Below are 27,060 nucleotides of genomic sequence, written 5' to 3'. Positions count from 1 at the left end.
TCTATACCACACCCACTCCCCGCCCTGTACTTCTCTGACCATATCTCTTTTTACTCTTGCTTCTGCTCATTTCTCCAGTCTCACTAACATCCTTAATATTTTGTGAATAAGCCAGGCCTGCTGCACCTAATATATTTTTAGAGATAGGAACATGGCTTGTTCTCTCACCAACTTTTAGATCTTTCTACAAATGGCATCTTCTCCATGAGGTCTTCCCTGACCAGCCTATCTAAAATCACAACTATCTCCCTCCTCAGTATCATCCCCTCTTCCGCTTCTGGGGAGAAAAGGAAGAGAATGAACTGAGAAATGGGGAAAGAGCATATCACCATATAATAATACACATATTGTTTTAAAATGTTTACATATCTTTCTATTAGAATAGTTCCATGAGAGAAGGAATTTTTGTCTGTTTTGTTCACTGCTTTGTCCGTAGCAACTAAAACAGAAGCTAGCATATGACCAAAAAAGGTCAAAGGATAAGCATGTAAATCGAAACATGGCAAAAACAGTTAAACAGAAATTGCTTTTCTACTGTATTCAAATCTCCCTAAGTTAAGGCAAATGTAACATTGCATGAATTCATTTACTCTTCCAGCAAAAAATGTATTGAGAGCCTGCTCTATACCACTGTTTCAGGCACTGGGGAAAATATGATAAGGTCTTTTTGTATCAAAATATAATTTTAATTCAAATCTGATTTAGAAAAAGTTTCTTGATCCAACACTGATGACAGTGAATCTTTACCAAGCAACTTCTGATGAAACCACTATGGTAGGTAAATCAAAGTAGCATTCCAGATAAATGACTGTGATGCAATTCAACAGAAAGGACAGCTCTATTCATAGGGGAAGATTCTTCAAAGAGCTGAAAAAGCTATTTTATGTGTAAGTTCTAGCAGGCTCTCAACTCTGGCTGTACATTAGAATCGTCTGGGGGACTTTTAAAGAATACTGATGTCTGGGCCCAACCTGAACAAATGAAACTCAATCCCTAGGGGTGGAGCCAGGCATGTACAGCTGTTAAAAGCTCCCCAGGTAATTCTGATGCACAACTAGCTTGAGAATCACTGTTTTACAAGTTCCTATTATTGATTATCATTTCAAAGAGAAGGGTATAGTTATTTCTGCCAACTCTCTTCCATTGCCAGTATTGACTGAAAAGATCTCTCAACATTAATCATTGTCGTCAATATGGCAATTTTTTTTGGAGACTTCACATAGAAGCCTGAGCCTACAAATAGTCATATACCTGCTGAAGTTGTCCTACCAGAATCTGAAGACCCCATGAGTGATCTTATTAGAGGTAATTCTGTACTCTAAGTAATTGACATTTCCTAAAAAGCAGCAAAGCCAATTTAAGCAATTTTTATTAAAGCTATAAATACTGACCTGTAGGTACTAAAGAGTAAATATTTTTAATTAAGCTAATTAATTTTTAGCTTAATTAACATCAAGGTTTTTAAAACATCCCCTAACACTAAAACAATGCATAATTTTTTGGCTGATTTTACCATTTTATTAAATTTCACACATATATAAAACTTCCATATACTCATCACAACTTTGACAATGATCAACTCCTGGACGATCATGTTTCATCTACACAACCCCATATTCAACATCACCCTAGTGTAAATACTTCGGAAGCAAATCTCAGATATCATATTGTTTCACATAGGTTTTATTTTAATGTAAATAATGCAGAAAGTAACTGGAAAGAACTTAGGCTTACACAATAGGAATAACAGAAAAAGGTGATAAAATAGTTTATAAATTGTAAGTAGAAAACGACATTTGAAAGTCCCCTATGTGCAGTCTGTTAGCTACCTCTTATAGGACTGATGAACACTGCATCTCAGCTAGCTTAGATGACACAGAAGACTTAGTTTCATAGGTAACAGAACCCTCTCAAATACAGTTCTTACTTGGGATCTTAGAGAAATTATTAATGAAATGACTTATTTTTTATATATCTTTGATACTAATGACTACTGAGGGACACAATGGCATATTAAAAAAACTTTTTTTCAGCTTTACTGAGGAATAATCGACATAGTAATTGTATATATTTAAGCTGTACAACTTGTTTTGATCTATGCATACACCGTGAAATGATCACCACAATCAACCTATCATCCCCCCACATACAGTTACCATTTTCACACCCCCCCTTGTTTTTTTTTGTGGTGATAACACTAAAGATCTATCCTCTTGATTTTAGAGGATACTCAGCCAGAGGTGTACCTCAAAGATATTGCAGGTTCAGTTTCAGAACATTGTAACAAAGTGAATACTGTAAAAAAGCAAGGCAAATGAATTTTCTGGTTTCCCAGTGCATATAAAAGCTATGTTTGCACTATGCTGTAGTCTATTAAATACACAGTGGCATTATGCCTAATGTAACAACGTGCATACCTTAATTAAAAATACTTTATTGTTAAAAAATGTTAACCATCATCTGAGCTTTCAGTGAGCTATAATCACTGATCATAGAGTACCATAACAAATATAACAATTAAAAAGTTTAAAATATGAGAATTACCAAAATATGATACAGAGATAAAGTGAGCAAATGCTGTTAGAAAAAAAGCATGGATAGATTGGCTCAATGGAAGGTTGCCTCAAACCCTCCATTTGTAAAAAGCAGTATCTGTGAAGCAATAAAGCAAAGGGTAATAAAAGGAGGTATGCCTATACTAGTTGTGTGATTTGAGATTATTTAACCTCTCATCTCTTATCTGTAAAATGAGGATAATGTCACTATTTTTGGAAATTAAGTAACATGTAAATGCCAAGTACCTGGCACATAGAGTACCATACTGACTACACGTACTGACATGGACCAAACATTATTACTGGGGCTGCTTTGGAAGGCCAAAAATAATGGCCTGGACTGTGGTTTCCAATTTGAAATTCCTAAATCCCTAGGGCATATGAGAGTATTAATGGGCAATCTTGCATTTGTACACTTGATCTTAGCCAAAAGGCCGAGAAGCGATTGCATTTGTAGCCTAATATTTCCAAGGGTTTCTAGTAAGTTCAGAGAACCTATGAATAGTTTTTTTAAATTTTTTTTTTAATGTTTATTTTTGACAGAGAGAGACACAGCATGAACGGGGGAGGGGCAGAGAGAGAGCGAGACACAGAATCCAAAGCAGACTCCAGGCCCTGAGCTGTCAGCACAGAGCCTGACGCGGGGCTCGAACTCACAAACTGTGAGGTCATGACCTGAGCCGAAGTTGGACGCTCAACGGACTGAGCCACCCAGGCGCCCCTATGAATAGTTTTTTTTTTTAAAAAGAAGATATCCAATTAGATTTATATAAAAACAGCACTAGAAAATATAGTCAGAGTAAATTAAATTGTTAATGTATTCTAAATGAGCAGAGTAAAACTTAAGCACAAAATTAGTATTTGTAGTTAAAGATCAAAAGTCTCATTCTAATATCTCTTATGATATGTCTTAGTGACTTTTCTAGTTTCCTTAGAATGGTGATTAAATAAACACTGTTTGCAAGAAACTGCATAACAACTTCTTTAAAAATCAGTGAGAGTCTTCATCTTCCTTCAGCTATCCTTTTTGTTAATACAATACTTACTTCCTGATAAATCCTGAAAAAATCCTAAAGTTGTACTTCACATTGTATACATCTATTCAAACATTATCATCAGTGTAGACAGCTGAAAAACACTTTTGTTTTTCTTTTGGGTGCATGGTTCTGTGATAGAAAACAAACCTCTCTCTCTTCATCACTAAGACCGATGCAGAGAAGTTTGACTTTGGTCTTGGTATTTGGCAAAATATTTAGTCAGTCTTCCAAAGGCTGAGGCCAATCTGATCATCACTTCTGGCATTCTTACATTTGTGTGTGATCAATGATCTTGTGATTGCATAGTTTCCATGATATCTAATAAGTGTTAACAATCTCAGTAATAAGAACAATCATGTCATTCACATTTACTGTTATTAACTGAACATTCACTTTCAAATCTAAACATTCTAGATGAAGTAAAAAAGTCCTTATGTGTTTTTGTCAGTCAGAAAAATAAAATGTCGCAGTAATTAATGATGCCTGTGAAAACCATTAGGTTTATGTATAAAACAATTAGTAAAAATTTTTAATTATTTAGCTAAATAGATTAACAGTTAATTCAAAGAGTAAATACATTAAATAGATTGCTTTCTGGAGAATGCTGTTATCTTGGAAAAAAAATTAAAAAAAAATTTTTTTTAATGTTTATTTTTGAGAGAGAGAGAGACTGAGCTAGCAGGGAAGGGGCACAGAGAGAGGGAGACAGAGAATTCCAAGCAGACTCCTCATTGTCAGTGCAGAGCCCGACATGGGGCTTGAACCCACGAACTGTGAGATCATGACCTAAGCTGAAATCAAGAGTTGAACGCTCTGGGGCGCCTGGGTGGCGCAGTCGGTTAAGCGTCCGACTTCAGCCAGGTCACGATCTTGCGGTCCGTGAGTTCGAGCCCCGCGTCAGGCTCTGGGCTGATGGCTCGGAGCCTGGAGCCTGTTTCCGATTCTGTGTCTCCGTCTCTCTCTGCCCCTCCCCCGTTCATGCTATGTCTCTCTCTGTCCCAAAAATAAATAAAAAGTTGAAAAAAAAAATTAAAAAAAAAAAAAAAAAAAAAAAAAGAGTTGAACGCTCAACTGAGCTACCCAGGTGCCCTGGAAGAAATGTTTATATAAATTCAAATAAGGTTAAGACAGAATAATAGAGATTACCTGTCATCATAATTCAATCTTTGCAGAACTGTATTATGTATATATAAAGGAAAAGAACCATTGTTAAAAAGGAACAAAAGGTCCCAAATGGAGTTCCTTATGCTCACCCCACCAAGACTTAACACCAATTGTAGTTTCAGACTCTCCCAGGAATAGAGTTTTAAACCAATCAGTCTAGAATTTTCTGATCACCACTAATGAGGTAACATGCATGGTAAGACCCCTTGCCTTTCCCTCTAAGGGAAGGTGACCTTGCCGGAAACAATCCTTTCTTTTCTAATAACTTCCTTATCCTGCCCCATTTCTGCCTATAAAAGCCTTCTAATTTGTACACTCCCTTGGATCATCTTTCTCTTTGTTAGATGGAATGCTACCTAATTCATTAATCACTGTTTAATGCCAATTAGATCTTTAAAAACTGACTTGGTTGTTCTTTAATAGCTTTAAGAGCTACATTTAAATTTTATTTCCACTTAAGTTACAAATCTTTCAAGATTTCCTATTGGGCAATTCTTGGCATCTTGTGATGATGAATTTAAAAAATGTCACTTTAAAATATCTTGAGTTGAAAAATACCTAAATTATGTAAACAGATATGAAATAATCTCATTGTAATCTCTAATTAAGATAATAAAAATGTTAAGACAGAAATGTTGAATAAATTGAGGCACCCCACACACATTCTGTTTAGTCAGGCTTCACAGGAAAAGACTCCACAAGAATGTTTTAAAACAACTCTTCAGGCACCTAGGTAGCTCAGTCAGTTCAGTGTCCACCTCTTGAGTTCGGCTCAGGTCATGATCTCATGGTTTGTGAGATCTAGCCTCGCATCAGGCTCTGTGCTGACAGTGAGGAGTTAACTTGGGATTCTCTCTCTCCCTCTTTCTCTCTGTCCCTACCCTGCTCGTGCTCTCCCTCTCTCAAAATAGATAAATATTAAAAAAGAAAAAAAAAAAAGAAAGAAAAAAACCCTCCTGTAGTCTTGAGTCTACGAAGCTAAGTATTTAAACATGAAGTGGTACAAATGATCCTTTTTAGAGGTGGAAGATAAAGTTTTTTGAGATTTGTCTAAACTATGAATCTTAGATCCTGCTAGTACACACCTTATTGAAAAACAGTTTTCTGAATCCCTTTCTGGCACACAAAAAGGTCAGTGTTGTTTTTACACGCATTAGTTGAAAGTGAATGGATATTTGGTATTACTGGTATAGGGTACAGTGACTACAAGAGAAATCTAATAGCTAACAATGCCAAGAAATTATTTCTGTACCTTAATTTTAAACTTCTAAAATATTGCTACTTCTGATAACAATAAACCATAGTGATAATTTATTTATTGGATGAAATGATTCTCCTACTCTAGAAGTTTGGTCTATGTTGGTGCTATCTGGTTTTAGCTACCGGCAAATACTACTTTTCATATTTGGTCACTGGCATTTGGCTGAAATGTGTATTTGGTGCACCTCTACCAATAGCATATTTAGAGGTTTATCCTTATGCTTCTTGGTAGAGAATACAGATATAGCCTGGGAATATTTTTACCTTGACAGTTTTAGAAAAATCCCAACTCTACTTCACAATTGATATTCCCTATTCTTTCTTTCTTAATACTTTTTATCACTTCAAATCTGTTCCACGCAATTCAATATTAAATTACCCATGGTTTTGTACTGTTCACAGTGCTCAAGTTATCCTCTAACAGGAGAGTTCTTCCTTGAGGTGGGCATAATGTTTCTTTTGTATTGCTCATAGTGCCTACCACAGTGCTGGTCATCAGATATATATTTACTGAATAAGATCCAGTATATTCCTGGCTAACCACCTTTGTGTGAGACCTTATTTTCCTTCTTAATTTTAGTCTATTCTATAAATAAACTATCCAAAACTAACTATATTCAAAGTCTGAACAAATAAGGTATTGAATTTAATAAAAGATAAAAGTCATGTTTAGTGGAGAAGAAAACAGAGCACTATTCTTAGATCTAAGACACTGAAGGTAAGCATTTACTTTATTCATGCCTTTGTTAGAAAGCCCTCTTGCTCATCTACAGACCCCAACAGTTAAAACATGCTTTAATTAAAATTTACTGTATTTTTTTCATATTGCACTTTCTTGAGACATTGATGAAGGTGTTTTGCAAAGGCCCAGAGCATACAAACTGCCCAACCAGAAAAGCCTGATAGCAAAGGAATGCTAGAAGACCACACCCCACATGACCCCTTCCTTCCCTGCCCACGATCATGGGCTGAACACATACCAACCCTGACCCATTATTATATGCTCCCTGCCTGCTTTCTTGCATGTATCCCTCAAAACCTCTCCTTATAAATTTCTAGGTGTGCTTGTTGGTGGAGAGGCTGGTTGTTAAGGCTTAAGCCTGCCACCTCCCCTGGCTGCTGGCACCCAAAATAAATCTCTTCCTTTCTCTTTTCCAAATGCTTTTCGGTTATTGGCTCCTTTTAGGATGAGTTTATCCAAGTTTGTTCAATAACAGTGTGGGCAAACCCAGCCAGGAGCTATGCTTTTTATTAGTCTAGCCCCCACAGGATTTCCTAGGATGGAGCAGTTGGCCATGGCAGCATGCCAGGGCTTACCCATTTATTTCCTGAGTTAGCGGCTGTGATATATCAGTGGGTAACACAGTCTACCTATGGATTCTGCAAGACAGCTGCATGAAGTCAAAATAACTGAGAAGGAAAACTGTAATATTAACACCAACCTGAAAGTTCGAACGAGATTTTTAAGCTGTGCATAAATATCTCCTAATGTGATCTGAAGAGGCCCCAAAAGTCCAGGCACTCTGAAAATAAAAAAAATTACGTTTCTTTTAAAATATAATTTAATTATACACACATACTCTTTGAGGTTTGCCTAAGTCTGGATTTTCCATACGTAAGAATGGCACTTAGGTAGAGGCAGTTAAGCTAGGATCTGACTGCTGAGAAGTCATAAGGATATAAGTCCAAGTCACAGTCTATGCTACAGTACGAGACACTGAGAAACATTGTTTTGGCTACTATCTGTATTCTGGTCTTGGGTTTTTCTTACCTTTACTTTTGAATATTAGACTAAGTTAGGAGTGTGGCCTATTTCTCCTTATTAAATTCTTATGGTGGGAGTAAAAATTAGTACTTTTTTAGTGAGCAACTTGACAATATATGTTAACGTTTTAAATGCAGCTAGTCTTTGACCCAAGAGTTTTACTAGGAAAAAATTTATCCTAAAGAAATAATCAGATAACATAAAAAAGTTGCTTACGCAGAAATATTTTTAGTAGTGAAAAATGGAAACAAATGTCCATCAACAGATGATCATAAATAATGATATACACATATAATTATGATATACAAATATTCCATATAATGGAATATAATAAAACCTTTAATATAAATCTACGTATTTATAATGTGGAAAAATATGGTATATTAAGTGAAAAATGCCTATGGAGTATTGCCCCATTTTTATAAAAACTTATATATAATGATACTGTATCTGACATACTGTGTATTTCAAACACGTTTCATTCCTTCCAGGTTTATACTATAACGGAGAGAACCAAAGGGAATGAATATACACACACCATACATCATGTATACATCAAAGATAAACATCAAAACATTACTAGGGATTATAGGTTATCTTCCTTCTTATACAATTTTGCACTGCCTCAATCTGCTGCAATAAGTATGTATGACTTTTTTAATTATGCAAGTTTCAGATATATTTCAAAACAGAGGAAACAGCAATAGCAACTCTATATCTATTTCCAAATTCAACCTCCCAATATTTTGTTATATTTACTGCATTTTTTCTTCCTTCTTTCCTCTCCTTGCCAGTACCATTTTAAAGTGAATTCCTAAGCACCTGGGTGGCTCAGTCAGTTGAGGTACCAATTTTGGCTTAGGTCATAATCTTGCAGTCTGTGAGTTCCAGCCCCACATGGGTCTCTGTGCTGACCCCTGGAGCCTGAGCCTGCTTTGGATTCTGTATCTCCCTCTCTCTCTGTACCTCCCTCCCTCCCTCTCTCTCTCTCTCTCTCTCTATCAAAAATAAATAAACATTAAAAAAAAATTTTAAAAAAGTAAATCCTTGACATGTAATTTGATCCCAAAATATTTCCTTATTTATCTCTAAATACAACAGCATTTTCTTTCTTTTTTAAAAAATACAACAGCATGTTCTTACAAAATCATAATAAAATGATCATACCTAACCAAATTAACACTTCCTTAATATCACCTAATACCCAGTACATATTTCATTTTCTACAGTTATCCAAAAAACAAAAAAAAAAAGTCTGTTTACAATTGGTTTGTTCTAATCAAAAACCAAAAGGTCTTATTTTTATTTTTTTATTATTTTAAAAAATATCTTCATTTTATAACAAAGAAAACCTCAACTACTTGCATAAACAACCAAAAAAACCTCTGTGTCAATAATTATTTTGTTTTTAGTGTTCTTTGTGTTTCTTTCTCTTTAAAGTTATTCCACCTCTTCTCACATTTAGTTCTTGAGCTATTATCAATAATTTGGTCTTCTGGCAGGGCTCCTTTTGTCATCTTCTATTGCAGCCAAAATCCAGGAGGAATAGAATTCCTTCAATGGCATAGCTATGTGGTCTTAAATTTAAAACTGGGTGCTTTCATTACCTGAAATGTCTAGAAAATTATTTTCTGATAAATCCTTATCTACTGATTACATACCAGTATCAATAATCCATACTAACGTTTAAAATCTATATAACTACAGTCAAGGATTGATATCTTCTTGTCCTATGAATCAGACAGATGGTGACTTTTACTGTTTTCTAACCTAATATTACACAGAAACAATGTCTAAGTATAGGACCATATAAAAGGCAAAACTAAAAACAGCTTTACTGTCTATGAGAAGCTTAACATAACAGGCACTCAACAAATATTAATTTAAATAATTATTTAAAATGTAAAACTTACAGAAGCAAGCTGCTCAAAATACCAAGGCTTCCAGAAGATTATGTTTTTCTTAGTTTTGAACTACTACAAAATTAAGACTAATCTATATGCACACTTTTTAGATTTTATTTTTAAGTAATCTCTACACCCAAATGGGGCTTGAATTCATAATCCTGAGATCAAGAGTCACATGCTGTACCGACTGAGTCAGCCAGGTGCCCCTAATCCATATGCACACCTTAAACAATGACTGAAAACACCCTTACGTTTTTCTCCTCAAGAAAGAAAGTGGAGATTTAAAAGTTCAAGACAGCTCTTACACCTCTGGAAAAAAGATTTTTCAAACTTCCTTTGAAAGACAAATCAAGATTACAATTTTTTAAATGTCATTCATCACTGGGCAATTACAAGAAAAATAATTTCCACGACGGGAAGCTTAAAACTAAAGTGCAAAGTTGACTTGAACAAAAACTCTTAAGTTGCTGAGTGTGAAATGGTTCTATAAATAAATATGTATGCAGAGTGAGTTAACAGACCGTTAAAACTTCATAAAGTTTCATTCACATGTGAAACTGATATGACACATATACCACAAATCAGTATTTAAATGGTCTAGCTTTGATATTTTTTCCCTGACTTCACTGGATTATTAAGTGGAGGTGACATAGTTTGGTTTTCTACTCCCATATTCTCAACTTTTATTATGTGCTTCTGTGTCTTCTGCACAAAACTTAATTTCAATATTTCCTTGGCAATATATCTTAAAAATTCCAATTTCTCAGGCAAAGACATCCATGTAAACTTTTCACATTTTTCAAACTGTTCAAAATTGAAGGATAGAAATTAATCTAAATTATGAACCTACAAATACCAAATTAATTCAAAATATTGTAAAAGTGGAATGACAATTATATACTTACATTTTACTCAACTTTTCAAGTACGATGCGTTTTCTAATCTGGTTCTGAGAACTTGAATCTATCAGCGGAAAGGTGGGATCTTGCTGAATCACATTTTTAAACAAAACAAAGCAAAATCATAAACGTACATTCTTTCTCTGATAAGAACAATAAACATTAAAACAAAAGTTTACACCTAGGGAATGGCAGAATAAAAACTAGACTTGAGAATTAGAAGATTTAAATTTGAGTATTGCTTCAGTCATTAGGTTGATGTAAACTTAAGTTATATGCCTACTTTTTAGAGTGTTTTCTCATCTGTATAAAGGGATGCTAATACCTTCTTTATTAAATGAGAAAATGTACATGAAAGAAATTTGTAAACTGATAAATGCTCTACAAATGTTGGAGATTAAAGTTTTAAAATTAGCAAATAGTATAAATATATTATGGGGAATTCCACTTCTAGAAATGGCAGACAAGGTAATTCAAACCATTTCTCCTGCTGAGAACTGAAAAAACACTGGGAAAATACCCATATTTGTTTGAAAACATCACAGAACTAACAAGGCAGTAAATAATTATGGCCAGAGATTCTAGAGAAGGTAATTCCAGAAAGGCAGTGACTAATTCCAAAAGAAGCAATTCAGATACTGAGAACTTGAGCATCTTCTAATAAGCATTAGAGCTTGGGGAATGCCGAGACTGTACTGACAACTCTCTCCCCCAAAGCCTGACTTAGAAGGACTACTAAGACTAAGAATGAATAGGAAACAGACTGGCTCTTACAGAGACTGAAGCCCAGCTTTAAATCATTTTAATCCATGACTGGATTAAGCAAGATGTGGGACAAATACAAATCATCTGCTAGAAGCCAACATAAATCTGTTTTAACTTCAGTCTCAAATTATCTGTAATTTTTAATATACAATGTTTGCCATATAATAAAGCAATAAGAAAACAAGACAACATGGTCAAAATGTGAAACTTTAGCCCATGGAAAACAACCCCCAGGGAATCCAGACGATGAAGTTATCAGCTTTATTCAAAATAACTATGTTGATGTATTTAAAGAAAAATGACAAGACTGAAAATTTCTGTAGAGAACTGAAAACTATATAAAAGAACCAAAGGAAAATTCTCAAACTGAAAAATACAGTTTTTTTTTAAATTTACTTATTTTGAGAGAGAGCATGCATGCACATGTGATCAGGGGAGGGGCAGAGAGAGGGAGAGAAAATCTCAAGCAGGCTCTGTGCTGTGCTGTCAGCACAGAGCCTGACGTGGAGTTTGAACTCACAAACCAAGATCATGACCTGAACCAAATGAAATCAATTTTAACTGACTAAGCCACCTAGGCACCCTGAAAAATACAGTATTCTAAAGTGAGAACTTAATGAATATATTTAATAATATAGTAAAAAAGACTGAAGAGAGAATAGTGATTTAGAAATTATTCAGAATAAAGCACAGTCACACCTAACACCCCCTCCCACATACATACATAATACAAAGCACAAAAGAATATGAGACACAGAAGATACAGTGGAAAAGATTAACGTGTCTGTAATTGGAGTACCAGACAGAGAGGAAAGGAAGAATGAGACAGAAGAAGTATCTATAGAGATAATAATTGAGACTCTTCCAAAACTGATAAAGAAACCAAATTAAGATTCAAGTATTACAAGTGCCAAAAGAATAAATGCAATAATAATCACATGTAGGCCAAGCATTCTAAAATTGACAGTAACCAAAGACAAAAAAATCTTAAAAGTAGCTAACAGAAGAAAAACAGTATTTTCAAAGAAGTAGCAATAAGACAAATAAATGAAAGCCAAAGGACAAAGAAATATTTTCAGCTGCCTGAAAAAAATGCTAATCTAGAATTCAATACCCAGAAAAATGTCCTTCAAAAATGAAAGTAAAATAAAGAATTTTCTGACAAAAACTAAGAAAATTTATCATTAGCAAACTGCACTAATCAAAATACAGGATATTCTTCAGGCCCAAGACAAATAATCTGTAATGGAAGAATAGAGATGCAGGAAGGAAAAACAATAGAAGAGTAATTAATTGGGTAACTCCAACTGAATATTGACTATAAATAATCTTACATGATTTAAAATACTGAGACAAAGGGTGCCTGGGTGGCTCGGTTGGTTAAGTGTCCAACTTCGGCGCAGGTCATGATCTCATGGTTCATGGGTTCAAGTCCTGCATCGGGCTCTGTGCTGACAGCTCAGAGCCTGGAGCCTGCTATGGATTCTTTGTCTCCCTCTCTCTCTCCCCCTCCCCTACTTGTGCTCTCTCTCTCTCTCTCTCAAAGGTAAATAAACATAAAAAAAATATATATTAAAAAAAATACAGAGAGAATAAAAATAGACAACAAGAGCACATAAGGAAAGAGAGGGTAAATAGAATTGAAGTTTCTAAGGGACTGTTAAGGAAGCAAAAAAAATTAACTTATATTAGACTTTTATAATAATTCAGTTAATTCAAGTTTTACTCTTTACAGTAACCACTTAATGATTAGTAAAATAACATTTAAAACAAGCTAACAGAGGGTAAACAATGAAATAATGATATTTAATTCAAAGAAAGAAAGGAGAGAAAGAACACAGAACAGGTGGGACAAGCAGAAAGCAATGAGTGGGATGAGATTTAAGCCCAAACATATCACTTAGGATACTGAATGTAAATAGGCTAAATTCTCCACATAATAAAGATTACCAGCCTAAGTAAAAGCAGATAGTCCTTGAAAATACTAATGAAGAATGCTAATGCCAGCAAAGTAGAGTAAAAGAGAAAAAAATCATCAATGTAGAGAAAAGTCACTCCATAATACTGAGGTTTGATTTACCAGGAAGACATAACAATCTTTTTTTTTTTTTTTAACACCATATAATATGGTCTCAAAATACTAACAGTAAAATTCACTAAACTAAAAGGAAAAATAATCAAACCATAATTATGGTGACAGATTTCTGACCCATCTCTCCCATCTTTCTCAGTAACTAACGAACAACACCCCCCACCCTGCAAAAATCAATAGTGCTTCTCAAACTTTAATGTAAACACATTTTCTCAAAGGAAAACAATGAAATCTGACCCATTCTCATCATAAACAAAAATCAATTCCAAGTGAATTGCAGATCTAAATATGAAAGGAAAAACAAAGCTTCTAGAAGATGAAATAACCCGGGCTAAACAAAGATTATTTTCTTAGAAAAGTCATTAAAGGCTACAATTAATAAACTGAACTCAAGATATCATTAATGAGAGTGAAAAGGCAAGTCTCAGAGTAGAAGACAATATTTGTAATACACTCAATTAAAAATGGGCTTGAATCCTGAATAAGGAATTCCTACAAAATCAGTAAGAAAAAAATACCTGGATATTCCTACAGATAAATGAGAAAAACACTTGAAAAGATACTTAACAAAAGAGACATTCCAAAAGGTCAAAAAGCAAATGAAACAGTGCACAACTCATTAATCATCAGAGAAATGTATTATAACCAAAAAGTAATACCACCAGAAATGTGAAAAGTAACAATATCAAGTACTGGTAAAGAATGTGGAGTCATGGAAACTCTCATATAGTGGCAATGGAATATAAACCTGCAAAAACATTTTGGAAAACTGTTTGGCATTATCCAGTATAGTTGCATATACACATATATTATGACCCCAAAATGATATACATACCCAACATAAATACCTATACCTTAGAAGAGAGATATAAACAAGAAAGCTCAGACACCACAGCCCCACACTGGAAAAGCCTAAATGCCCATTAATATGAATAAATTGGGATATATTTCTATAAGGGAATGCTATGCAGCAATGAAAGAATGAAGTATAGCCGCATGGAACAACATAAATAACTCACAAACATAATGTTGCATGAAATAAATTGAAAACCAAAGAATATATACTATGTGAATTCATTTAATACAGTTCAAAATTGACAAAACTAATGTATGTTATTATAATAGTTATTCAATTTGGAAAGAGGATATAATCAGGAGGAGACATAGTTGGGCCTCTGTTTTACTCAAATTTCTTGGCCTGGGTAATGATTACAAGGCTGTGTTCTTTTGTGATAATTCAACGAGTTGTACACTTACTATCTGTATTTTACATGAACGAAAAAGTTTTAATGTTATGCAACAAAGGAATAGTCAATTTTCATTTTCTTTCTTAGTTATTTTTCCTGTTTAAAGCTTATAAACACAAAAATGATAAAACGAATGTTATATTAAGGTAGTTTATGCAGCTGAGTGACAGAGATCAGGTTTCTTCAAGCTTATTATAAAAGTTATGAATACTATCTAATAATACAGTTGAAGTGATTCAAAATATAGTACTAGGCTAGGTAGCATTCTATATAAGAAATTTCTAAACTTTTACTCTATTTCCACTTTCATCCTCTTTCTAAATCTCCAAATGTGTTCTTAAATTTAGAGCCACATTTACTCACAAATCTTTAGTAACAAAATTTTGTCATAAAAATAAGGTTATCATGTACTCCTCTTCATGCCAAATAACTTCATTTCCCAAGCTACACATCAAACCAAAAACAGGTAAGAGAAATACTGTGAGAACCCCGCCTAAGAGACATTTAGTCTCTACAGAGAATTACTATTTACTGAGCATCAATTTTATCTAAGGCACTGTGATAAATGTTTTACATACATTATTTTTTAAATTCTTAACAAGTGAGCAAGGAAAGCTATCAGACTCAAGAGACCAACTTTTCATACAGTAATAAATGACATAACTAATACTAAAACCTAGGTTTACCTGGTATGCTCTATTTTCTCTTATGTCCATTATTTCTCAATAAGTCTCCTTTACTATATTATTTTCATTAATATTATTTTAAATTGGCCTGCTTGCTAAATAATACCCAAATACTTTACCATTCAGCGAGTAAGTCTACTCCACTGTATACAGTTCTATTGGAAATAAAATACAAAGATATATACCCCATGCAGAAATTTGAAATACAAAGAATATTTGTTGGTACAAAAATAAATAAATAAACCTCTTCAGAGAGTCTACATATTATATGAAGAACTAGGTTTTAAAGAAAACTCTGTCCCCCAATTCTAGGCTATTTCTATACTGGAGAAAAATATTACACATTTGTGAAATTTTCTGGGAGCGAATTTCAACTTATTTGGAAAACAATTATGCCACTACTGGAGATGGCATTTAAAAAATTTTTTAAAATTATTTAGGGGCGCCTGGGTGGCTCAGCTGGTTGAGCCTCTGACTTCAGCTCGGGTCATGATCTCATGGTTTGTGGGTTCGAGCCCCACGTTGGGCTCTGTGCTGTCAGCTCAGAACCTGAATCCTGCTTCGGATTCTGTATCTCTCTCTCTCTGGCCTTCCCTTGCTCAGGCTTTGTCTCTCTCTGTCGCAAAAATAAACATTAAAATAAATAAAATTAATTTATTTTGAGAGAGAGAGAGACAGCACGAGCAGGGGAGGGGCAGAGAGAGGGAGAGACAGAGAATCCCAAGCAGGCTCTGCACTGGCAGATGCGGGGCTCAAACCTATGAAACTATGTAATCATTACCACAGCCAAAACCAAGAGTCAGACCCTCAACTGACTGAGCCACCAAGGAGTCCCTAGGGATGGCATTTGAAAACAAAAAACTGAACTAAACAAACTTGAAAATTTAACAATTATTTCTTCAGTATTACTCCTGTTCCAAGGTTTGCTATGGTGAGTGTTTCATATGCTAGCAGCATAGAAAACTCATTATCTTTTTTTTTTTTTAAGTCTATTTATCTTGAGAGAGAGAAAAAAAAAGCATGAGTGGGGGGAGGGGCAGACAGAGAGAGAGGAGAGAGAGAATCCCATACAAGCTCCAGGCTGTTATCCCAGAGCCTGACGCTGGGCTAGATCTCACAAACTGTGAGATCATGACCTAAACTGAAATCAAGAGTCCAATGTTTAACTGAATGAACCACCCAGGTGCCCCCAAAACCCATCATCATTAAGACATACCTCTTCTGAGTCTTGTGATTTGGTAGTTTCTTCATTCAAAACATATCGTCCTCTATAAAACTCCCTTATCCTTAGATTTAAGGTTTCAGTTTCTTTTTTCAAATTCTCATAACTTGGTAGTGGTTTACTGGCTGTATCTGAAGTCCTAAAAGGTAAAGACTCATCCAAGCTATTCTGAGATCCCTGCAGGGAAGGAGAATGTCTGTCTAGGTCACAGTCTATGTCATCTTCATCAAGTTCTTCTTCTTTAACCAGAGGGGCTGAAGAGAGTTTCAGACACAAAGAAGCATAATTCTGGCCATACAAAAACCTTAAAGTTTCTTCTGTCTTCCACTCAATCAAAGTCTCCTTCAGGACTTTAAGTAAGTTTGCCTTTGCAACTTCAGGGCACATCTGCACTGAATTAGATGCTGATCTAGAAACCTGGTTTGATTTGGCAAACTTTCTCTTAAAATGCTCAGCACTTTTCTTACTTATACCTACTAGAGTTACTTTTGAACTACTGTATTTATTTTCAGAATTTTCTGAAACTTCTACTTTTTCTTGCAAAGGACTATTTGGAGAAATCTGAGTACTTACTTTCTGTGAAGGAAGTTCACAAGCAGCAGCTTTCTCCTGACTATCTAATGTGCAATTGCCTAGCTGCTCAGAGACATCTATTATTGTCTGTTCTTTGTCTTCATGCTTGGAGTTAGCTTTATGGCCAGCTTTCTTTTTCATTATGCTTTTTTTGTGCAGCTTTGGACTTACACCCATTGCATCTACCAGTCTGTTTCCTGGTAGAATGGAGGAAACAAAGTCTTGCTCATTGTCACTGTTACTGTCACTATGAGTGCTAGAAGAACTAGATTCATAATGCTTCTCAAAATGTCCAGGATTGTCAATATCTGATGTTTTAATGGCCTTAGTGCATAGCTGTACTTCCTTTCCAGAATGGCCACTGTAGAAGGAAAGAAACAAAATAACTATAATGAAAAAGCAAAACGTCCCACAGTTATTTATATTTTGTAACTTTCAAGCATTGCCTATAGATTATATATATATACCTATCTATATATATATATATGTATTTCCGTAGATACACACATATACACGTTTTCGAAGAATGCTATATAATCTATGATTTCTCTGCATCTTATTTATTTGATATAATTCTACCATCTTCTTTTTTCCCGTTTTTTAAAGTGTTAAAGGAGTACAGCAAAAAGAAAAAAAAAAACCTTGATAATTCCATCCTACTGAATTATTTTGAGTTTTGCTTGTTACATTTCTTTCCCTTTCTTTCTTTCTTTCTTTCTTTCTTTCTTTCTTTCTTTCTTTCTTTCCTTCCTTCCTTCCTTCCTTCCTTCCTTCCTTCCTTCCTTCCTTCCTTCTTCTTTCTTTCTTTCTTTCTTTCTTTCTTCTTTCTTTCTTTCTTTCTTTCTTTCTTTCTTTCTTTCTTTCTTTCTTTCTTTCTTTCTTTCTTTCTTTCTTTCTTTCTTCTTTCTTTCTTTCTTTCTTTCTTTCTTTCTTTCTTTCTTTCTTTCTTTCTTTCTTTCTTTCTTTCTTTCTTTCTTTCTTTCTTTCTTTCTTTCTTTCTTTCTTTCTTTCTTTCTTTCTTTCTTTCTTTCTTTCTTTCTTTCTTTCTTTCTTTCTTTCTTTCTTTCTTTCTTTCTTTTTAACTCATGACCTGATGATCAAGACCTGAGTGGAGATCAAGAGTCGGACACTTAACCGAATGAACCACTCAGGTGCCTCTGCCTGTTACTGTTCTGTGACTATTTTATATATACTTTTTAAAAAAAGGTTTTCTTTTGAAAACCTCATTCCTGCTTTCTCAAAAAAATGTATTACAGAAACTCTGTTTAGGTTTTGAAAGATAACAAGATAAAAAGACATGTTTAAACCTTTCCCAATTATGGTTGATAGTTATACAGAAAATTCCATAGATAAAAATCACAAGAAAGTCTTAGCAAAAAATAAAATTAATAAAGAAAATTAATATTTGCCAATGAAAGATATTGTATTTGAAAACCCAGAGTTATTATAGAATGCTAAAAATAAAAGACAGTAGTTTTCCCTTTGATTATGTTCCTTCAATTTTCATTTTTTTTAATTAAAAAAATTTTTTAATGTTTACTTATTTTGAGAGAGACAGAGAGAGGGAGAGAGGGAGGAGGGACTAAGAACGAGGAGAGAGAGAATCCCAAGCAGGCTCCACACTGTCAGCACAAACGTGGGGCTCGATTCCACAAACCATGAGATCATTACCTGAGCTGAAACCAAGAATCACACACTTAATCAACTGAGCAACCTAGGCGCCCTGCTTCAATTTTCAACTGGGTTTTAAAAAGATTAAGAATTATGAAAAGGTGAAGGAAAAGAGTAGCTTTGTCTATACAAACCTGAGATAGGAAATGTCAGCAAATGCACATATCAGCAAATGCACACATCAGAACTTTAAAAGAACTCTTTTAGGATAATAATTCTGTGTGAGTGGGGGCAGGGAATTGTGAGGGTATGTAGGAACTTACTGCTTTTCAAGCAATTTTTCTATACACTTAAAACTGCTCCCCCAAAAGGATATTCATTTTTTAAATGATTAAAAAAATAGACTAAAATAAAATAATGGAACATTAAAAAAAAAAAGCATGCTTGGTGGAAGTATAAAGAAAGAAAAAGAAAAACAGAGTTGAAAGTAAGGTTGTGGGGGCGCCTGGGTGGCTTAGTCAGTTAACTGTCCAACTTAGGCTCAGGTCATGATCTCACGGTTGGTGCGTTCGAACCCTGTGTCAGGCTCTGTGCTGACAGCTAGCTCAGAGCCCAGAGCCTAAGGATTCTGTGTCTCCCTCTCTCTCTGCCCCTCCCTTGCTTGCGCTTTCCTCTCTTTCAAAAATAAATAAAACATAAAAAAAAAAAAACAACAGTAAGGTTGTGGATGGGAATAAAGAAAAGATAACAAGTTCATTCAGTATTAGATACCATTTTTTAGTTTGAATCTAACCTATATAGCCACGAGACTGTCTCTTGTACCTGAAGTAAGCATAATGTTAAAAAAAATTAGAACAATTTGACTTTCATAGGTTTCATACTTTCTCTTGGAATTTTAAAGTAATTATATTTTTCTATATTACTTTGAAGCTATAAATTTAAAATATATATCAATAAATAAATATCTCTTACTTGTGCTCAATTCCATGTACTAAAATAGTGGCTAAAAACCAGGAAAATTTATGCTGATAAAAGATATAAGAATGTGTTTTGAGAAATAGTCACGATTGGGCAAGCAACACCTCAAGAACAGTTAAGAAAAATATCACAACTTGGAATTTTTCTATTAATGTTTTAGACACTCTTCCAAATAATACATAATTGGCATATTAAGCTTTGAAATCCTATAAAATAAGACTAGAAAAACCTTTCAACAAATGTAATTGGCATAATCTAGTTGACAAAGAAGCACAGTATCTCAGATGGAAGCTATGTTTGTGTCATATTTCAACAGGTTCAATTAGACTTCATTGTAGGAACAGCTGTACAATAAATCACACAGATCAAACACATCATCTTACTATCACAAAAGAAAAAGCTGTACAAGGCAAATATTTCTTTGTGTGGGCTAAAATGGGCACTTACCTCATGCATCAACACAGGAAGTCCAAGAGCTCGTATCACCTGGTTTACTCTTAATGTTTCTATTAACATAAATATATAGAAGGTAAGTAATACTGATTCAACCATACCTTTGTCCTTCCTGTAGCAGTTGAAAATCAGGATCCCTGTGACAAAACATAGGAATAAAAAATTGAAGGCAACTGGTATGTCAAACATTTTCAAGTGTTTGTTATAACTATATTGGATAGAAAATATAATTAAAAGGAAACAGTTCATTTAAAGTTTTAAAGAAAAAATTGAAGAACAAAGTAATTGTGAAACTCATCCATAAGAAATATGGATTAATCTGTTATCCAAAATTTGTTCATATTTTAGGACTAAGTTCAATTTCCATGAGTGTAATAAAGTTTTCCCTGACTAACCTGACTAAAGTAAATCACTCTCTCCTATGAGTTCCAGAGTCAGTATTATGTAGTCAATTAATATATGTTAATCAGGTACTCCTCTATGGCTTAATACTAGAATTATTATCTAAAAGTCTTACTTTTCATACATTTAAGTGTGGTTTCTTACCAAACTACAAGCTTCTTGAGGGCAGGAATTATGTACCACAATTCTCCTCTATTTCCTTTATATAGTCAATAAGAATTTTTGCTCTAATTTCTGAGAAAGCATTGTATCGTAGTATGAACTATGTAGATCAGGTGATTGAATTCAATTCTAGGAACAATTTTTCTATGCAATACCAGAAATTCCATTTGGCTGGGCATCATGGATATTTAAAAGACAGAGAGAAAAGCTCTTAGAAAGCCAATACAAAAAGGAACAAATAGCAAGTGATTCCAAGAGGACAGGAAAACTCTATAAAATATTTCTGAAGTGACTTAGGAAAAGTGACTTCTAAAGATTACAAAAATGGATTAAATAAAAGTGAATATACAGGGACACCTGGGTGGCTCAGTTGGTTAAGCAACTTCAGCTCAGGTCATGATCTCAAAGCTTGTGAGTTCAAGCCCCGCATCGGGCTCTCCACTCTCAGTGCAGAGCCCACTTTGGACCCTCTGTCTCCCTCTCTCTCTGCGCCCCCGCCCCCCATTCTCTCTCTCTCTCTCTTTCTCTCAAAATAAACATTAAAAATTAAAAAAATAAAAATATACAAAGAAGAATACACAAAAAATGGAGTGAAAATCCATGTTTGTCAATAGGGAGACTCAATACTGTCAAGATGTCATTCTCAACTTGATCTACAGATTCAATGTAATCCCAATCAAAATCCCAGCAAGTTATTTGTGGATATCACAAATTGAGTGTAAAGTTTGGGAGGAGGCAAAAGACCCAGAATAGCTAACACAATAATGAAGAACAAAGTTGGAGAACTGACATTACCTGACTTCGAGACTATAACGCTATAGTAATGAAGACAGTGTGGTAGTGGTCAAAGAACAGATAAATAGATCACTGGAACAGAATAGAGAACCCAGAAATAGATGCACACAAATATATTCAACTGATCTTTGACAAAGCAACAAAAGCAATACAAGGGAGAAAAGACCATTTTTTCAACAAATGGTACTGGAATACTGAGTATTCACATGTAAAGAAGTGAATCAAGGGGCACCTGGGTGGCTCAGTGTGTTGGGCCTCTCTGTTGATTTCAGCTCAGGTCACAATCCCAGGGTTGTGGGATTGAGCCCTGTGTTGGGCTCCGCACTGACTGCGGAGTCCACCTGAGATTCTCTTTCTCTCCCTCTGTCCCTCTCCACTGCTTGGACTTTGTCTCTGTCTCTCTCTCTCTAAAACAAACAAACAAACAAACAAACACATACAAACAAACAAGTGAATCAAGACAAAGACTTATACCATTCATAAAACTAACTCAAAATGGATCATAGAACTAAATATAAAACACAAAACTATACAAAACTCCAACAAGATAATATAGGAGAAAACTAGATGACTTTTTAAATTTTTTTTTTTTTTTAACGTTTATTTATTTTTGAGACAGAGACAGAGCATGAACAGGGGAGGGGCAGAGAGAGAGGGAGACACAGAATCTGAAACAGGCTCCAGGCTCTGAGCTGTCAGCACAGAGCCCGACGCAGGGCTCGAACTCACGGACCGTGAGATCATGACCTGAGCCGAAGTCGGACGCTCAACTGACTGAGCCACCCAGGCGCCCCTAGATGACTTTTTAGATAGGACACCAAACACACAATCTATGACTGAAAAAACTTGTAAGCCAGGCTTCATTAAATTAAAAAAATTCTGCTTTGTGAAAGATATTGTCAAGAGAATAAAAAGAAAAACCAGATTAGGAGAAAATATTTGCAAAAGACATACTTGATAAAAGACTATTATCCAAAATATCAAATAACTCTTAAAAGTCAATAAGAAAACACCTCAATAAAAATGGGTCAGAGACATTAAAAGACACCTCACCAAACAAGATATAAAGATGGCAAGTAAGCATATGAAAAGATGCTCTACATTATATGTCATCAGCAAACTGCAAATTAAAAGAACAGTAAGATACCACTACACTTGTTAGTATAGCTAAAATACAGAACACTGACATCACATGCTGGTGAATGTTTGGAGCAAGAGTATTCTCATTCATTCCTGGTGAAAATGCAAAATGGTACAGCCACTTTGAAATACAGTTTGGTGATTTCTTTTAAAACTAAACATACTCTTACCATACAATCCAGAACTCTTACTCCTCGGTATTTACCCAAAGGAGTTGAAAATTTACATCTACATACCATTTGCACCTATGTGGATAGAACTAGAGGGTATTATGCTAAGTGAAATTAGTCAGAGAAAGACAAATATCACATGACTTCACTCATATGAAGAATTTAAGATACAAAATAGATGAACATAGGGAAGGAAAGCAAAAATAATATAACAACGGGCGGGGGGAGACAAAATAGAAAACACTCTTAAATACAGAGAACAAACAGAGGGTTGGTGGAGGGGTTGTAGGAGGGGGGATGGGCTAAATGGGTAAGGGGCATTAAGGAATCTACTCTTGAAATCATTGTTGCACTATATGCTAACTAACTTGGATGTAAATTAAAAATAAACAAATAAGAAAATTTACGTCTACACAAAAGCCTGCACACGGATGTTTACAGCAGCTCTATCCATTTTGCCAAAACTTAGAAGCAATTAAGATATCTTTCAGTTGGTGAATGGTTAAATAAACTGTAGCAAATTCAGACAACAGATTATTATTAAGCATGAAAAAGAAATTAGCCACCATCAACCTAGAAAAAGACATGGGAGAAACTTAAATGCATATTACTAAGTGAAATAAGCCAGCCTGAAAAGAACATATTCTGTATAATTTTACTACCTAATATTCTGGGAAAGGTAAAACTATGGAGATAGTAAAAAGATCAGGGTTTATGACAGGTGGGAGATGAATAAGTGGAGCACATAGGATTTTTATGACTATAAAATTACTCTGTATAATAATGTAATTAATGTTGGATTCAAGTCATTATATATTTGTCCAAACCCATAGAATGTACAAAGCTAAGAGTGAACTCTAATGTAAACTATGGGCTTTGGGTGATAATGATATGCCAATACAGGCCCATCAATTGCAACAAATGAGCAATTTTGTTGGGGGATGCTGATAATGAGGGAGGCTATACAAGGGTAGGGGTAAGGAGGGTATATGGGAAATCTCTGTACCTTCCTCACCATTTTGGTATGAAGCTAATATTGCTCTAAGGAATAAAGTCTATTAATAGAAAAAAAAGTAAATATAAGAAACTAGACATACATGAAAGAGAAGCTAAGGCATTGAATATTAATCCCATTTAAAGGACAAAATAGGGTTGCAATGAAGGCCATGATATTGCAAAAAAGCATTTCAATTAAAAAAAGTTAAGCCTAATGGATAGATAGAACCACAGGTTATTCGAGTTATGACATTGAAAGGCTGCTAATCAAAAAAATGTCAGTTAAAGATATTTTTCTATATAATTAAGCATCAGAGTTGACCACATAATACTGCCTAGATAATCCATTTATCTTGTGTTCAGTCTTAAGCAGAAGAGGCACTGCTATGAATGGACTCTCCTACCAATCCTCTCCTTAAGTTATGGAAGGCACCACTAACTAATCAAGGCATTCTTTCCCGTTATATTCCTTCTCAGCACCACCCATCAGGAGACATATGGGATGAAACCAATATTTGCCATCCCTGCTTTAGAGATTCCCCTGTAGTTCAGGAATTCTCCAAGACCAATAATAAAAAATTTAGAAGGAAAGGCAAAATAAGACAATGGGCAATGAGCTGCCTGAGAGTAAAATTTTAATCTATTTTTGTTTTTTTCCTTAGTCCCTCAGCCAATTGAGGCATATCCTTTCCCAATCACCCAATATTACCCTGTTTACACTACTTCTTCTACTCACTAAAACTCTAGTTATAGAAGCTACCTTGGGTTGGTGTTCCTCAAAGCAAAGGACACTACATGGATGATGACTAGCCTTGATTGCCCCAGGGGATATTTATAACTCTTATTAAGAGCTTTTTTGGCCTAAATAATATGCTAACTTTTACAACAGAGGATTGTATTGCCTCTCACAGGTACCTGTAGTTCTTTCATTCTTCCTATCCCACATCCCCATCCAAGTCTTCCTGGCTAAAATTGTCAAGGTTCAGTGCCTTGCAGCTGCCTGGCATTTAGTCCTATAGGGTCTGAGTATCTCTATAGGTAAGAAAATATGTATAGACAGTGATTCTCAATTGGACTCTTACACTCAACAGCTAACCTACAAATGCAGGGTATATATTCCATTATTCCTTCAAAAATAAAATTCTGAACTATTATATGTATGAATTATGCTGGGCATATTAAGTAATATAAAGAACAGGTTCTTATTCTTAAGGACGTTACAATTTAGTAGGAGAAAAACGCCTGTTCTAAGAGCTTCACAAAGGTTAATCGTCACAAGAATGAGTAGCTACAACTATTATCCCCATGTTACAGATAAAAAAATTTGAGTACTAAAAGAATAAGTAGTGGAAAGCCACACAACTGGTAAGTGGTAAAGCTAGAAATCAAATCAAGACAGCAGGGCTCTTAACTACATTTTGCATCATATAATTTCAGAGAATATATGTTAAGTATCATGAGAGATACATGAACTGCTACAACAAATTACAGAAGAAATAAAAATTGCTTGTTGAGCCAATGAAGAAAAGCTTTAGATTCAGTTGGGTCTATAAAGATTCATATAGTTTATATATAAAAGCCTTTAAGGCTAACTCTATGGATCTGAGGTTTTACTCCGTAAACCTCTCCCTTTTTCCTCTTGCCTTTTAGGATATTATCATACTTAAATCTATCTTGAGAAAATAAACACAGAAACCAACAAACCCTGTCCTTCAATCATACAGCTCCCCCCACTCCCTTTTTCATTGTAACCTTTCTTTATAGAAGTCTGCACTGGTTTTCAATTCCACATCTCCTATTCAATCATCACCCCTCTGCCTCCTGGAATCTGTATGCATTACTCTACTGAGATGTCCCTTGCTAATATTACCAATCACCATAGAAATGCTAAACTTAATGGATATTTTTCAGGGTTCTGTCCCTACCAACCTTTTTAAAGTAGAAGAAAAATAATCAACTTGAGAGGAGAGCTTGAAAGAGAAAATAGGAATAAATCATGAAGCAAGCCTTGGTGACAGAAGAAAAGAATCAGGAACATAGAAAGTATAAGCAATGAGGCAGAGAAACGAGAGAGGATAAGAAAATAACATTGAAGGAAATTCTGCTGGATGCACTCAATCATTTAGTTAAGTGGTAGGTTAAATTATCTATAATGAGTTGGGGATTGGGTTCAAAGTTTAAGGAGAGAAGAAAATGTGTGAACTTATCAGAGAGTCAATAAGAAACAAAGAAAAAAACATGTGAACACATGAGTGAGATTACACAGAATAAAATGGAACAGGGCCAAAGGAATGGAAAGAGTGCATGAGGCTTTGGTGTCAGATCTGGGTTTAAATTCCAGATCTATATAAATGAGCCTAGTGTTCTGGGTTAGTCACTAAACCTCTGTGAGCTTCAGTTCCACCACCCATAAAATGAGTAATAACACTTCCAAGGGGTCTTGTAAGGACTGAGACAGCTTATTTAAAGCACTAATGTTCTAAATGAGACAGCTTATCTAAAGCGCTTGAGAACTTTACTCAATAAAGATCAGGAACCCAAGCACAGAAAAAAAGGGTGAGGGAGGAGTTAAGATGGTAGAGGAATAGGGGGACCCTAAGCTTGCCTAGTCCCTCAAACACAGCTAGATAAAAACCAAATCATTCTGAACACCCAAGAAATCAATCTGAGGACTGAGAGAACAAAACTGCAAGTCTACAAGTAGAATTGTAGAAGGTAGGAGCTGCGGAGACTTGATTTGGGGGAGGTAAGAACTGCGGGTGCTGTGGAGGGGAAGGAGCCCTGCTTATATAGAGTACCACAAGGTATTAGAAGCAGTGGAGCCCAAAATCTGAAGTTGTAGAAGTCTGCCCACTACAGGGGTCCAGCCTGGCTTAGTGGTGCTCCTACGGTGAAGGAGAGTGGAGAACGGAGAGTGGACAGCATGGACTGAGGATTCCCCTGGGTCACATGAGGAGAAACAGTTCCCCTCCTTGAAGTACATTTGGGAGTGGCTGCAAGGCCTCTCCAGGGCCAGAAGAATGGATGGCACCAATGTGCTGTACTGTTGCCAGGCACAGCAGTGGAAACACTGGCTGAGGGCAGTGAATCTTTTTTTTTTTTTTTTTTTTTTAATTTTATTTTGTATTTTTTAAATTTATTTTATATTTTTTAACATTTACATCCAAATTAGTTAGCATAT

General features: G+C 35.0%; 1 protein-coding gene and 1 pseudogene across 2 annotated transcripts in view; both read right to left on the bottom strand.

Annotated features, from left to right (window-relative positions):
- The window catches only part of RPAP2 (RNA polymerase II associated protein 2), a 99,572-nt gene that overhangs the window by 42,236 nt on the left and 30,276 nt on the right, over positions 1-27,060 (bottom strand). For both annotated transcript variants that reach the window (XM_042997876.1, XM_007073425.2), the window contains exons 7-10: positions 20,316-20,351; positions 16,594-17,533; positions 10,594-10,676; positions 7,459-7,539 (exon numbers count right to left, since the gene is read on the bottom strand). In XM_042997876.1, the coding sequence (XP_042853810.1) occupies positions 7,459-7,539; positions 10,594-10,676; positions 16,594-17,533; positions 20,316-20,351 (1,140 nt within the window). The remainder of the gene's footprint in view (positions 1-7,458; positions 7,540-10,593; positions 10,677-16,593; positions 17,534-20,315; positions 20,352-27,060) is intronic.
- On the bottom strand, positions 2,843-3,001 carry LOC122241580 (annotated as a pseudogene).

Source organism: Panthera tigris, chromosome C1 (assembly GCF_018350195.1).
Source record: "Panthera tigris isolate Pti1 chromosome C1, P.tigris_Pti1_mat1.1, whole genome shotgun sequence".
Classification (NCBI taxonomy): Eukaryota; Metazoa; Chordata; class Mammalia; order Carnivora; family Felidae; genus Panthera; species Panthera tigris.
Note: the sequence above shows the minus strand (reverse complement) of the source record. Positions and strands in the feature narration are given on the sequence as shown.